The following is a 15102-nucleotide window of genomic DNA, read 5'->3' on the forward strand; positions in this document are numbered from 1 at the left end:
CTCTCTAATCTTTCAAAATTTTTAGAGTATACAGAGTGTGTCTTACTGCATCATACCTTTCAAACTCTTGCCTCAAAAAGCGGACGGAAAATGGGAATTAATACTTTTTAAGAGGGTAATATAGACTTATAAAACTGGTGACGCACTAAGGTCTATGAAGGAATATTGTTCATGAGACAGATGAATAGAGGTAACAAACATTGGCATAGCCAATAGGTCTCGCATTTGGGACCTTATAAGTGTTTAGCCATGCAACAGTTGGTGTTGCACCAAGGATATTCTGCTGCATAACTAAATACTTATAGGGTCCAAAAAGCGAGACCTATTGGCTATGCCAATGCTTGTTTGGTTTTTGTTGCTTTTTAGGTCGAGCTGGTAAACTGCATCCGAAGGATGCAGGTGTCCAGCTGGAGACCTAATGTTGCCTGTCATGGGGGAAGGAGGACAAGAGGGTGTTACGAGCTTTTTTCCTGGATTTGGGTGCGTGAACGCGCACGTCCCGTCCCGCGCTGTGCACATGCGCGCGCATACAGACAGACACTCGCTCACACACACCCCCCCTCCCCCACAGTCACACACACGCACTCCAAGACACATACACACACACACGCACGCACGCACACACACATACACAGCCGCCCCCCCCACGCGCGCGCGCACACACACACATGCCCCCCGCCCTCGCAGCTCAGCAACCCACTCACCGGCTTCCTTGGTGCGGCGGCTCTCCTCAGCTGCAGGGCCCGGCAGCAGGACTCTTCCTCCCTCCTTCGGCACCGGGGCGCAGGGTAGGCTCCTGCCTGCTCCGGTGCTCCAAACAATCGCGGCTCTTCAGTGGGAGGCGGGGTAGGCTCCCGCCCTCCTACTTCCTGTTTCCGGTTGTCGCGCCGGCCTGCCTGACTTCCTGGTCGCAGGCCGGCGGTACTCGAAAGGGGGAAAAACTACTCCGGCATCCTATAAATTTGGCAGCAGAAAGGCGGCTGAAGGAGCGCAGACATCACAGTAGGCCTTAAACTGCTTTTAAAACAAGGAATGCGAGTTTGATTAAATAAATAAGAACACAAAGATATGCACGTGGAAAGCGTGATGGGTGACTGGGAGGCTAGGTAGACAGTACAACTGTTCACGGCCACTGGAATTGTGTGGCAGGAGAGGACCAAATTGTGTGGCACAATTGAATAAATTATGCAGCAAGACAATGCAAATTACGCTGCGTAATGCAGCACATTTTGTGACAGTATTTCGTGATGTTGTCATTTTCACACAGATCGAAGACAGGCCGATAAATAGGCCATCTTCCCAGAGTTATCAGTGGATGAATCTGTACACATGTCACAGCAATTCTCAACATATCTGCTGATATTGGTAATTATTGGTCCATACGAATGATATGATGTGTGTGCACGTGCATGCAGGGGACCAGGCCGGGTCAAATAGCTAAAAACGCTGATGTATTCCCTGTGACCTGCTGTGTAACCTAGCGTGGAATTAAAGTAGTGAATACACGCGTCATTGGCTGTTCCGCGGTGTACGGGCGTGACGTGCCTTATGCACGTACGTGCACGTTTAACATATACTGTGGGGACCGGACCTGCTCGAATAACTAAAAGCGCTGATATATTCACTTCGACCCGCTATATGACCTAAAGCCAGTATCTAGGAATGCCTGGAGTTAGAATAGTAAACACATGCTCCGTGACGGTCAAAGGCCGGTCCTCCTGTATACAAGTATCTACATGTATGACGTGTTGTGTATGTGTTTTGAGGGATTGTAGTCGTCATGGTTCAGTACAAGGGCTGTACATCCTGCCCGGCCCTCTCCTCGCTCCATCATTAATATTGCCCAGAGGGTACGGGGTGCTGGGGGGCCTGCTGCGGGCTCTGGGGTCTAATTAAGAAGGACGCCTGTAGCTGCGACCCCCAGGCAGCGCGTGCATTGTCTGGGGAAATCTAGCGCGCACATGCCAGGCCTGGCAGCCGTCGAGGCCAGAAGCGCTAATCAGAAATCGATAGACTGCTAAACCGCTCCACGGGCAGGGAGGGGGGGGCGCCCCCAGCTCCGTCTGTCGGTAGGGGGCTGGCCGGCCTTTTTATTCAGGATACTAAACACCCACGGGCTGTGGATGCCGGGCTCGGCCGTCGTCCGATACAGGCCCCCTTTTAATTAACCTACTGATGCATAGGGCATTTTATTGTAACAGTGGTACCACCGAGGCAGGACAAAAGGTTCCTGCAATTACACATTTTGTGTTATAGAAAAAACAGTTCCTATGCTGAGCCCCATTTACAATACTAAAAGCTCAAACTTTCCTAAAGCAAGACCTATTGCATTGCAAATACTTGTTTGTTTAAGTTGGCAGCTCTACGATAGCTGGACATGGTTTTTGTTACCAGTTCTTTGCATCGAAATGAACTTGTTTTCATTGCTCTGAATGTTGTTTCCATTCTGATTGTAGGAAGCAGTCATTCCCGGGGGTGTGGGGGCTGCCTAGCTGTTTGCATGCGCCAAACTTTGCAAATGAGAAAAAGCCTGGTGCAGGCGCAATTTACAAGTGTGGAGTGAGTGAGACCCAGGCAGCATGACTCACTCACACAGGAGTTCATGCACTGCACCTGCATACTCAGCATGGTTTAAGGAAACTTGACGCACTCCCGCCCAGGCATCAAACACATATTTACCAAGAAACTCTGAGAAGAGTCTGCCTGCTGCACTGACAGCTGGTGGTGTGTGTGACTGGTGAAAGCATGCACTGACGACTGGTGATGTGTGTGCCTGGTGAAAGCGTGCACTGACAGCTGGTGGTGCGTGCCTGGTGGAAGCATGCACCGACGGCTGGTAGTGTGTGACGGCTGGTAGTGTGTGTGCCTGGTGAAAGTGTGCACTGATGGCTGGTGGTGTGTGTGTCTGGTGGAAGCGTGCACTGACGGCTGGTGGTGTGTGTGCCTGGAGGAACAGTGCACTGACGTCTGGTGGTGTGTGTGCCTGGTGGAAGCGTGCACTGACGGCTGGTGGTGTGTGTGCCTGGTGGAAGCATGCACTGACGGCTGGTGGTGTGTGTGCCTGATGAAAGCGTGCACTGACGGCTGGTGGTGTGTGTGCCCGGTGAAAGCGTGCACCGACGGCTGGTGGTGTGTGTGTGCCTGGTCAAAGCGTGCACTGACGGCTGGTGGTGTGTGCCTGGTGGAAGCATGCACCGACAGCTGGTAGTGTGTGACGGCTGATAGTGTGCTTGCCTGGTGAAAGTGTGCACTGATGGCTGGTGGTGTGTGCCTGGTGGAAGCTTGCACCGACAGCTGGTAGTGTGTGGCGGCTGGTAGTGTGTTTGCCTGGTGAAAGTGTGCACTGACGGCTGGTGGTGTGTGTGCCTGGTGGAAGCGTGCACTGACGGCTGGTGGTGTGTGCCTGGTGGAAGTGTGCACTGACGGCTGGTGGTGTGTGTGCCCGGTGAAAGCGTGCACTGATGGCTGGTGGTGTGTGTGCCCGGTGGAAGCGTGCACTGGCGGCTGGTGGTGTGTGCCTGGTGGAAGTGTGCACTGACGGCTGGTGTTGTGTGTGCCCGGTGAAAGCGTGCACTGACGGCTGGTGGTGTGTGTGCCCGGTGAAAGCATGCACTGACGGCTGGTGGTGTGTGTGCCCGGTGGAAGCGTGCACTGGCGGCTGGTGGTGTGTGCCTGGTGGAAGTGTGCACTGACGGCTGGTGTTGTGTGTGCCTGGTGGAAGCGTGCACTGACGGCTGGTGGTGCGTGTGCCCGGTGAAAGCGTGCACTGACGGCTGGTGGTGCGTGTGCCTGGTGAAAATGTGCACCGATGGCTGTTGGTGTGTGTGCCTGATGAAAGCGTGCACTGACGGTTGGTGGTGTGTGTGCCTGGTGAAAACGTGCACCGACGTCTGGTGGTGTGTGTGCCTGGGGAAAGCGCGCACTGACGGCGGGTGGTGTGTGTGCCTGGTGGAAGCATGCACTGATGGCTGGTGGTGTGTGTGCCTGGTGGAAGCGTGCACTGACGACTTGTGGTGTGTGTGCCTGGTGGAAGCGTGCACTGACTGGCTGGTGGTGTGTGCCTGGTGGAAGCGTGCCCTGATGGCTGGTGGTGTGTGTGCCTGGTGGAAGTGTGCACTGACAGCTGGTGGAAGCGTGCACTGACGACTCATGGTGTGTGTGCCTGGTGGAAGCAGGAGCATTCACAGTGATAGAAGTCACAAATGAAACTGATGAAGAGGAGGGGGAGAAGGGAGGGGGAGTGCGAGCAGAGGAGCATGATTCACAGCTAGAAGACAGTGTGTGTGCCTGGCAGAAGCAGGAGCATTCACAGTGAAAGAAGACACAAATGAAACTGATGAAGAGGAGGGGAGGAGGGGGAGAGGAGCATGATTTTATTACAGGACCGGAGGCTTCGTATTATGCTTTCTCTTTCATTTATTGCTACACACAGCAGCCAATGAAATTTAGTATTGCATATCAAAAACTACCATTCCCATGATGCAAACAACACATCACATCCTGTCATAGCCCATAAGAGCCAGTCAATACCGGATATCCTCCTCTTTCTTTGCTGCTCACGCAGCCAGTTAAGTGTTATACTTCTTGTCTTACGCTTATATGCTAATGTGATTATCTGCTAATATTATCTGCCCGCCGCTTGAGCGCTTTAAGTTACGCGTTATCGCGTTTGTTATTGTTGTGCCTTTGCCCTTCTTGACTTGCAGCAAGCCTCTATTTTTATCTCGGCCAGCCGCGACACCCCGCTGTCACTGGGGGTGTGCGCACGCCTTGCCCGGGCGTCCCTTCGGGGACGGATGTGTTTTGCTTAGCGCGGGATTCGCGCGAAGGTCTACACTGCCCCGCGTCTCTCCCGCTGAGTCGGGAAGTGCGTGTTGCTCTCCCCGCTGTCAGCTGGACCATTTGCATATTTTGCCCGCTCGGCGGGTCCCAACAATACAACGGCCGCTGCGGGCCGTATTCAGTGACATTACGCACCGGTACCATCCCGCCGACGGCAGGCTTAATTTGCATGTTTTATGGCGCAGAGGCCCCCCTCATTGGCCAGAAGCGCTGGGAGCGATCACTTTCACTTTTCCCCTAGGTTTCGATATGCGTAGCCCAATTGGGCTGGTTTTTGGTGGGATTGGGCTACGCATATCGCTACTGCCCGAGTTTAGTAGTTTTTCTTGCCATTCCAGCTAGGATTCTTCCCTGAGCAGAACCCCTACGCCTGGCAGGCTGAAAAAACGCTGGGCCTGGAGGGAGCACACCTCCTGTGTATATTTACTGCTCTTTTGCTCCACCTACGCCCTGAGGGCTGCAAGAACTTTGGCTACAGCTTTTACCGAGGAGCTAGGTACCTGGTGATTTGTTTGTGCTGTGGGTTGGCTCCCCCATTTACTCCCCTTTATATATTACCTCATGAGCAGGTCCATTTATAAATTTGGCACCACCATGGAGGATTGAGTTACCTATAAGGAGGATGAAGCTGTTTATGAAGAGGAAGTGATTAATCCTTCCATCAAGGATAATATTGTTGAGGCCCTGGACGCCTCGGTCTAGGACTCCGTCAACAAGGCCCTGGAGAAGACAGTTCCGGGAACTGTGCAACAAGCGCTGGCAACTGCTTTAAAGCCTACCACTAAGCAGTTAAAAAAATGTGCTACGCGCCATGGTTTCACTTCACCCGCAGTCCCTAAGGACGGAGCATCCTCTGGTTCTCAAACTGAATCCTGGCCTCATTCCTATACCTTGTTCTCTCTGCATGCTCCCGACTCGAGTAAGTCCAAGGCTCCGGACACTGATACTGATACGGACACTACGTCTATTGGCACCCCTGAAGAGTCTCCTACTAGGAAGAAGACTAAGAAGTCCAAGAATGTGGAGCCTGAACAACCAGTATCCACCCCTTTACCTTCAACCCGGCTGACATTGTTCATCTGAGATCCTCCGATTGGCTTCCAGCGCCGGAGGTTGCCGCTTATCTGCATGACAACCTCCGTAAGAGTTTCGACAAGGAGGTGCCGAATAGACTCCGGTCAGAGTGCCCTAGACCTGATATCTCCAATAAGGTCGCAGAAACCCCTGACATAGACTCTAGCATGTTGACATTTGTAAAAAAGTTTGCCAAGGACCCTAAGAAGGGCATTGATCGTGCCTGGAGGGGGTGCTAGGACAAGCTCCTGGACGTTGTGGGGCCCCTAGCAAAAATCTTGGAGATGGCCTTGGAGGCGCAGGAATCAGGTGCTGCGATGGACCCGCATGTTTTGGCAGGTTGGACCCAGAGGGCGATATGCCTCTTGGGCAATGCTAATTGCGCAATATCCACGGAGCGCCGCAAATCCCTCCATATGAGGATGGATTCAAACCTCACCGAGTTGGCAGCAGCGGAACCTGGCCCCCTGGCGGACGGCAACTTATTTGGTTAGTGTTTTGTGAAGGACGTGGCTAAGTACGTGGGAACCTTCACAACTCTCGATAAAGGCCAGGCAGGAATCAAGAGAGTCTTTCAGGCTGGTGTTTTTAACAGGGCCGGACGAGGAAGGGGTCGCTCGTTTGGCCGCCAGTCTTTCCAAGGCCCCCAGAGAGGCGACTTTGGCCGAGGCAGAGGCGATTGGGATTCCACCCGTGGGGGGACGTTCTACCCTACCAGGCAACGTTTCAACAAGAGATGTTTCAACAGGGGAGCCTACCGTGGTGGCTTCCAGGCCTCAGAATCTTCAGGTGAGTGCTCCAGACACTTCCCCACTCCCTTTGGGGGGTCGTATTCGATACTTCTTTCACAATTGGGCTCACTTGTCTCAGGACGCTTGGATTTTAGAAACTGTTCAGGGTTTTCATCTAGATTTCTTTCAGGTCCCCTCTCAGAACAGACGGCCCGGACAGCTGTCTTTTTCCCAAATAGAATGCGCTTTTATAGATTCAGAAATTGAAGAATTGCTGCAGAAACATGCAATAGCACATTGCGACGAGGGCCCTCACGGTTTCTGCAGCAATATTTTTCTGGTTCAGAAGAAAGACGGAGGTTACAGGTTGGTACTCAATTTGAAAGATTTCAATCACTACATGGTCTACAAACATTTCAAGATGGAGGGTATCCATCTCTTGGCGGATCTTCAGAAACTGGGGGACTGGATGGTCCGTCTGGAATTGAAGGATGCCTACCTATCTGTTCCGATTTTTCCTCCACATCGGAGATTTCTGCAATTACAGTGGAGAGACCGGTGGTACGAATATTTGGTCCTTTCTTTCTGACTTTCCTCGGCACCATGGTGTTTCACCAAGGTGTTGAAGCCAGTGGTAGCCTACCTCAGAGAGCAAGGGATTTGCATGATAGTGTATTTAGACGATATATTGATCATGGCGCAGACGCCAGAGATGGCGGCACAACACCTGCGCATGACCATTGCTACGCTGCAAGATCTCGGGTTTGTGGTAAACGAAGCCAAATCCGTACGGTGTCCATCACAGAAAATAGACTTTCTGGGTTTTGTCATAAATTCTCACGCGGCTCACTTGAGCCTTCCCCGTTCCAAATTGTGCGACATACAGAAGGAACTACGCTCTCTGTTGTCCAAACAGACAGTTTCACTGAGAGTCATTGCCAGGATAGTGGGTCTCCTGGCGTCATCTATTCAGGTGATCTTTCCAGGTCCCCTTCATTTTCAGGCCCTTCAGAGATTAAAGATTCAACATCTGCAGAAGGGTCTCTCGTACATGGACCTGGTTCCTCTGTCATCAGAGGTCCAGCAGGAACTTCAGTGGTGGCTAGGCCACGTGGAAGCGTGGAACGGTTGGGCCATTTTCGGCTCCCTTCCAGAAATTGTCATAGAATCCGACGCCAGCCGTTGGGGCTAGGGGCGCGCTGCGGAAATATTTTCACAGAAGGACGATGGTCCCTTCAAGAACTAGATCTCCACATCAATTGCCTAGAGCTGCTCGCCGGCTCATTCGCGATCAAGACCTTGTCACCCAAGCAATTCTGCTTTTGCATCCTACTAAGGATGGACAACATATCGGCGGTTCGCTACATCAACAAACTGGGAGGCACAAGATCCTCCATGTTAGTAGACATAGTGAAGGACTTCTGGCACCATTGCCTAAGTCACCAGATATCGGTCACAGACGAATATATTCCGGGCCAGTCGAATGTGGTGGGGGACTGGCATTCGTGACATCTCAGGACTACAGCGACTGCCAAGTCCAACCTCAGGTAGTTCATTGGATACAAGAGATCTGGGGGCCATGCCAGATCGACCTCTTTGTGTCCAGGTTGAATCATCAAATGCCTCCGTTTTTCAGCTGGAGACCAGATCCGTTAGCTCTGGCAACGGATGCCTTCACTCAGGACTGGTCCCAGTGTCTGAACTATGCCTTTCCCCCGTTCATATTGATCCCTCCAGTGTATACACAGATAATGCGACAGAGGGCGGAAGTGATCTTAGTGACTCCGCTCTGGAAGTCGCAGCCTTGGTTCCCGAGTCTTCTGGAGGTGAGCTGCGACTCCCCAGGAAGATTCCCGAATCCGGGGCCCTCATGGAGAGATGCACCCGGTGGTAATGTCGGGGCAACTGTCCCTGATGGCCTGGAGACTTTCCGGCAACGTTGGCAAATGCCAGGGTTTTCGGAGCAAGCTTCAGCCTTTATCAATCAAGCTTGGGCTCCATCCACCAGAAAGAGATACTCTTCAGCCTGGAAGGGCTGGGTTTGTTGGTGCGTGCGTTGGGGGCGGGATTACCCTACATTGTGAACTTTCTTTCTCTGAAAGCTTCCGAGGGATTGGCATATCGTTCCGTTAATAATTTTGGTTCCGCTGTTATGTCGGGTCATTCTCCAATTGAAGGTAAGCCTGTAGGTATGCATCCGCTAGTATGTAAGCTTCTGAAAGGGATTAGAGTAGTGAATCCAACCAAACCTAAGTATACTTCCTTATGGGATGTCTCTCTAGTTCTTTCCCTGTTTAATCTTTGGCCCCAAAATGACATGTTGACAAGGAAACAACTTTCGGCCAAGTTGGCTATGCTTTTATGTCTTGCGGCATGTAGACGGACATCAGATGTTAAAGCTTTCGACATTACAGGTAGAGTATATACTCCGGAAGGATTCTCTTTTAATATTACTGCCAGGACCAAGACAATGTCTAGAAGTGTTGATTACCATGCTTTTCCAAGTAATGCTAAGCTTTGTGTGGTGCAATGCCTTAAGGCCTTTGAGGAATATACAAGGTCTATTTGGCATACAGGTATAGCTCAGTTATTAATTGCTTTGCAGAAACCATACAGGTCTGTTACTGCGGCTACTATAGCCAGATGGTTGAAATATGTTATGCAAGAGGCGGGTATTGATACCCAGTTTTTTGGGGCGCACTCTGTTCGTGGAGCCATGGCCTCTAAGAGTTTTGTGTTAGGATCTACTATTCAGGACATTATGCATTCTGCTGATTGGCCCTCGGAATCTACTTTCAAGCAGTTTTATTATAAACCTGTGGGTGATATTTCCTCTGTAGTGTTTCATCAGCGTTAAACTAGCATAATACGAAGCCTTCGGTCCTGTAATAGAATAAAAAATTAGCTAGCTATCACACCAAGAATTTTCAATTCTGTTAAGGACACGGAGGTGAGGATTATCCCACCCGGTTATATTACATGTATTGTAATGATTTTGCCCATCCATGGCTTTATGGTCTGTTTAAGCAGAATTTACTGGCTCTATTTCTCATTCTTTCAGGTTCTGAAAAGAAGATGGACTAAATATGCTTCCTGTTGAGAAGAAGTTTCATTCCAGTTGGCTGTTCTTCCACGTTGGAGGATGTTATTGTTGGATTTAAGTTATTTTAAGGACTTACTGTTCGAAGCAAAGAAAGAGGAGGATATCTGGTATTGACTGGCTCTTATGGGCTATGACAGGATGTGATGTGTTATTTGCATCATGGGAAATGTAGTTTTTGATATGCAATACTAAATTTCATTGGCTGCTGTGTGTAGCAATAAATGAAAGAGAAAGCATAATCCTCGCCTCCGTGTCCTTAACAGAATTGAAAATTCTTGGCGCGATAGCTAGCTAATTTTTTATTCACAGCTAGAAGACTCAAATTAAGCTGACCAGGAGGGAGTGGGAAAAGGGAGTGGGAAAAGGGAGGGGGTAGTGCAAGCAGAGGAGCCTGATTACAGCTATAAAAAAAACACAGATGGCAGCTGTACATGTGCACGAGCTCAAGCTGTAGGCCAGCAAAAGTCTCTGGTGGCACTTTTAAAAGCCACTTACTAAATGTCTCGAAGAGAAGTCTCAGGCGAGACCTAAAAAGTTGTTGGCGCCCACCAAATGCAGTTCAGTTGACAGGTATAATGCATAGAACGTAGATGATGGGTTGGCAGTCGCTTCAAATTAAGTAGCATGTAAATGCAATTACTATTAGCATCATAATTTATACCAACGATTTAAAACAGAGAAGGATGGCGACTTAAAAACATTGAGACAATTTAATTTCACCTTTGACTTGCGTTTAACAGGATGATTTTTTAAGCAGGAACAATTTACGCTAAAAAATATTCTGGCCTTTAAAGAAACAGTGAGTGCCCGCCCTAGGGGGCTTACTGGCATGCAGGCACCTCCACAATTTGAATATTTGGGGGACTGGATGCCAGCGTGAGGGGTGTAGCCGTGTTTATTTTGCCCGGTGAGCCATTAAAGAGAATATTTTGCTTTCGGGAAGTCCTAGGTGACAGGTATCGTCCCTCTTTTATGCCCACTTCGCTTCCTGGTTTCCGACACTTGCTGCTTGATGGTCGCGTTTGCGCCACTGCGGGCAGAAGCCGCGGCCGGAAAGCAAAACCTTGTTGATTAGCGACGGGTGAAGGCGGAAGAGAGGTAGAAAGGCGAAAGGGTATGGATCGAAAGCAGCGGGGCAGGGGGGCTGCTCGAGGTCAGGGGGCAGCCCGAGCCCGGGAGGTGAGCACGGTGAAGAGGGAAGGACGAAAGAGGGAGTAACGGGGGAACTCGAGCGGTGAAGCATGTAGTTTTGGAGGAAATAATATTGAACCATATGAGGGTTAGGTGTTGTTATGTGGAGTGCATTTAGAAAGATCTCATTGAGAGGGTTGGTGTGCGATCTGAGGGGCCGTGTGTGTAGCTACGAGGCATTTTCAGGGGAGGAGGACCACAGGTGAGAAAGTTAGCGATCGAAGTCAGGAACAAGTGAAGTTGCAACAATGGTGAGAGATTGCAATGACAACTGTGGGGTGGTGGCAGGGAATAACTGGGACTCGGCTGTCCCAGGAGGGAAGCTGTGACAGGGGAGCAGGGCCAGCAGCATTCGAAGGAGGGCGACGACAGGTGACGTAAGACTATGACAGTTGGAGGGCAGTAACAGATGAAACCATCAGTGCGGTTTAGGTGAAAGATAAGGGGCGTAGACAAGTGAGAGGATGACAGGTGCCTTTCAGGGGCTGGTCGCAAATACTGACAGAACCAGGTGAGGGAGGGCAGTATCATTTGTGTATGGGTGTGCTGGCTGGTGAGAGTCTGTGTAGGCTGTTACTGAAAAAAGGTAGTTAACTGGCGTGTCACCGGTACAGCTAGAATTGGTGAATAAAGACAGTGGCATGTGATGGGATTGTGACAGGCAGGGGCATAGCTTAGAAAGATTCGAGGGGCTTGAATCTCAAATTTCGCAACTAAAAATGCAGTGAGGTGGAGGGTTGAAACTACCAAGGTTAGGGATGGACTGTTTCCATGAAGAACAGAGGCAGTACTGATTTGCATTCAGTGAGTCTCTATCTAGAATGGCACAGTCGATGAAAAGCGATTGGTTGGAATGCTACCCCAAGCTATTGCCACTAGTTAAACTATTTCAAGCATTCGTCCCATCACCTTTTCGGTGTTTGATTGCCAATAGTATGCCTGAAAACCTGAGACCGGCACAGCTTTCCAAGCCTACTACTTCCGTTGACTGTGAATTCTAAAAATTATTACAGATTTGCACCTTTTCAAGGACAACTTTTATGGGTGCAGATTTACTATTTTTAGTTAACCAGTCATCATATTGGCTAATTCAAAAAGGTAAATTACCCTTTTCAGTAATATACACTTTTAAATATGGTTAATACTTTTTGGCTATTCACAAAATCCTAGTGTAAGTTTACTCAAAAAGTGTACCTACAGTTCTCCAATAAATTGAAGGGCCTGTGGGCTAGTTACCTGCATTTTGTGGACAATTTTGTACGACTACATTAGTACTAAAGACGTACTACAAAATGCTATTCACAAACTGCTCTTCTAAAGTACTACTAAAAAAACAGAAGTACTTTAGAAGTGCAGTTTGTGAAGAGCAAACTGTGCAAATAAGAGTGAGCTCGCCAGCAAATTAATAGTGTGAGCTGAGGGTCTGGCTTGGCTGTAAGAGTCAGTCTATAAGCCAAGCCATGAAAACGTTTGGCATGTATATCGTACAAAAAACATAATGTAAATATATGATAGTCTCTTCAGAATAAAAAAAAAGTGTATTTCTTTTAACATGCAAAAGCGTTTTACCTTAGTAAGTAAGTAAGTTACTTACTTAGTACATCAGATTATATTGCGTCATAGACGGGCACTTATTAAAAGTAATAGTTTTTAACATGAACTTGGAAACATTAATGTCTTGACCCCACACCGACAATGCCATTAGTGATCTAAGACAAGGCAGAAGTCATGTAAATCCTAACGTGGCCTAGCTTCTTATTGTAGATGGAGTAACATTATAGTTTATTCAGTCAGTAATAAGAGGTGCTTATACAGCACACATCCTGAACTCAATTTATTAAAAGTGCTCTCATATTTGATAATAGAGAAAAAGAAGATCTCTGTGAAATAAAATGTTTGTCAAGCATCACACATTTTAGAGAAGCAGAAAAGCTGGTATTGATTCCAGGTTATCGGGTTTCAGATTTTGAAATTCAGCCACCAGATGTATATCTATGTCTCTCTCCTGTTTTACATCAAAGGTCACTGTTTTGTCTTTTATTTTTGGCGCGCAATGAGAAAAATAAAAATAGACAGCAGACGTGACTTGGGCCTCCTGACCCCGCTACCAGGCTAATAATACATTTATTTGGAGGGTGTCGCACCCTAAAGACCACCCCCCCCCTCCCCGAAGCTATTCCTCGGGTGACAGGGATCGCATGGAGCAGTAACAGGTGCGTAGGGGCTACAGCAGGTCAAAGAGGATGCTGACAGGTGACTGCACTCCACTGGTTGGTTATTGACTAGTCAGATGAGAGAGGGCTGTGATGGGGATGTCGAAAAAGTGAGGGTGGGGCTCAGAGGGATCAAAGGTGAGGATGGCTGTACCAGGCCAGGGAATGCAGTGGGAAGCTGTAACCCGGAGGGAGACAGTTAAGCAGTAGGTCACATGTAGGTACAGAAACATGCGAGACAGTGAATGACAGTTGTGGGTCAGCGACAGGAGTAAAATGCAAGAGAGTTGGTGACAGGTTCACATGGGGAGCACAAAATAAATCTGGGTAGGAGAAAGGTTTGAGAAAACGCAACCGGCGGGGTCTTGAAAGGTCGGGTGCATTTGGTGATAAGTCAGAGACAGTAAATAATGATGTAGGTAACTGACAATAATGTCGATAAGTGACAGTTCAGAGAGAAGTGACAGATGAGGGGGGCTACATGTTTTTGATTTTGGTGGGAGCAGAGAAATCGGCAAGTGGTGAGAGAATGTCACAAATGAGGGGACAACAATGCCTTCTTAGATATAGTTTAAGAAAAATTATTTTTATTAAATTTCAAACATTGCAGACGTATAGAGATTACAGCGATCACAATATATGGTGATGAAAATAATACAAAAGCAAGTATGCGTCTAGATTAGGCACTGCAGTATTCTGCTGTTAATAAGAGAAGAAATCAGGGAGGGGGGAATTAGGGACATAGAAGACCGGTCACTCAGCAGTTATATGTTGAATCATTTGCAATTAAGGAGGGATGATGAACAGGTCTGTATCGTGCAGTGGTATATAAGATTCACTAGCCAGGTAACAGTACTGAGCATAGCAGGGAATAAGTAGTATTGTTGGCTGCTAAGGGCGCAGCATCTGCAACATCATGTCCGTGATCTGCCATGTTCGCCTGGGCAGAGAGATACAATTCAAGGGGACTCCAAATAGCCCTATGCTGGGAGTGCAAATGCATTAGCGCCCAAAAGGCAGCAAGTTGTTCCTGACAATACACTGTGTCTCTGAGCTAGTCAGTCGTGAGCGGCAATAGGCGACAACCCCATCTCATCACAACACTGTGCTTGACAAGCAGTATAAGGAGCGTGGTTAATTTAAGCTCCCCAAAAGGCACCTCTTTGACATAACCCAATAGCGCAACTAGAGGAGTGCGTTTGAGGGCATGTCCAGTAATGTCATTAATCATCGCAACTAGCTTGGGCTGTAATCTGATAAAGCCCGGCAATCTCAGGCAAAATGCAGAAAGACGGTGTTGGGTGTGGTACAGTGTGTACAATTCGTATCTGCAATCAAGCCTATTCTGAACAGCCGCTCAGGAATGCAGTGAAGACGGTGGATGTATTTAAAATGAATAAGGCAAAGTCTGTAGTTAGGGGAGTACTCGCAGGCTTGAACAGATTCTTATTGGCACAGACTTTTGCATTCCAGCATATAGTCGCATTATTAACTTGCGGGGAGATGGAGTGGTGAGAGTTACTTCAAGCACTTGAAATGTAGGTGGGGCGTCTGAGAATGTGGTATGTATTGAACGGGTCGCAGCACGTAATTTATAGTATATGAACGTTTCTAATAGGTCAACATCTTCACCTTGTAACGCTTGTTGCAGCAAAATGAAAGTGTCGTCAGGGTAGATCGAGCTCATGATTGTGAGGTGCAGTTTATGCAGTCTTGAGCGGGTCCCAAGGTCTTGAGTGATGGGGAAAGGAAGGTGTCCTATAAGCGGCACAGAGGGGGCGAAGAAATGCTTGGCACAGGCCCTGCATCTGAGCTAGTTCTATGCCCACACTGAGCATGCAACAGTGGCGATCTGCACCCGCAGACGTTTAGGGGCAAGAAACAATCTTATCGGAAGAGGACAAGGCGCTGTGTGATCAGATTCAGGGGCTGTGTGGGCAAGGAATTG

The 15102-nt window shown here is 48.8% G+C and overlaps 1 protein-coding gene across 4 annotated transcripts in view; it reads left to right on the top strand.

Annotated features, from left to right (window-relative positions):
- CC2D1A (coiled-coil and C2 domain containing 1A) overlaps nt 1–15102 on the top strand; it is a 322722-nt gene that overhangs the window by 100227 nt on the left and 207393 nt on the right. The window contains exon 1 of one of the 4 annotated variants that reach the window (XM_078685558.1): nt 10748–10929. The exons of 1 other annotated variant lie outside the window; for it this stretch is intronic. In XM_078685558.1, the coding sequence (XP_078541684.1) occupies nt 10867–10929 (63 nt within the window). In that variant the 5' untranslated portion in view covers nt 10748–10866. Of the gene's footprint in view, nt 1–10747; nt 10930–11320; nt 11453–15102 lie in introns of those variants that run through there. 2 more of the 4 variants (XM_078685572.1, XM_078685561.1) reach the window with 2 other exon arrangements.

This window comes from Lissotriton helveticus, chromosome 1_1, assembly GCF_964261635.1.
Source record: "Lissotriton helveticus chromosome 1_1, aLisHel1.1, whole genome shotgun sequence".
Taxonomy (NCBI): domain Eukaryota; kingdom Metazoa; phylum Chordata; class Amphibia; order Caudata; family Salamandridae; genus Lissotriton; species Lissotriton helveticus.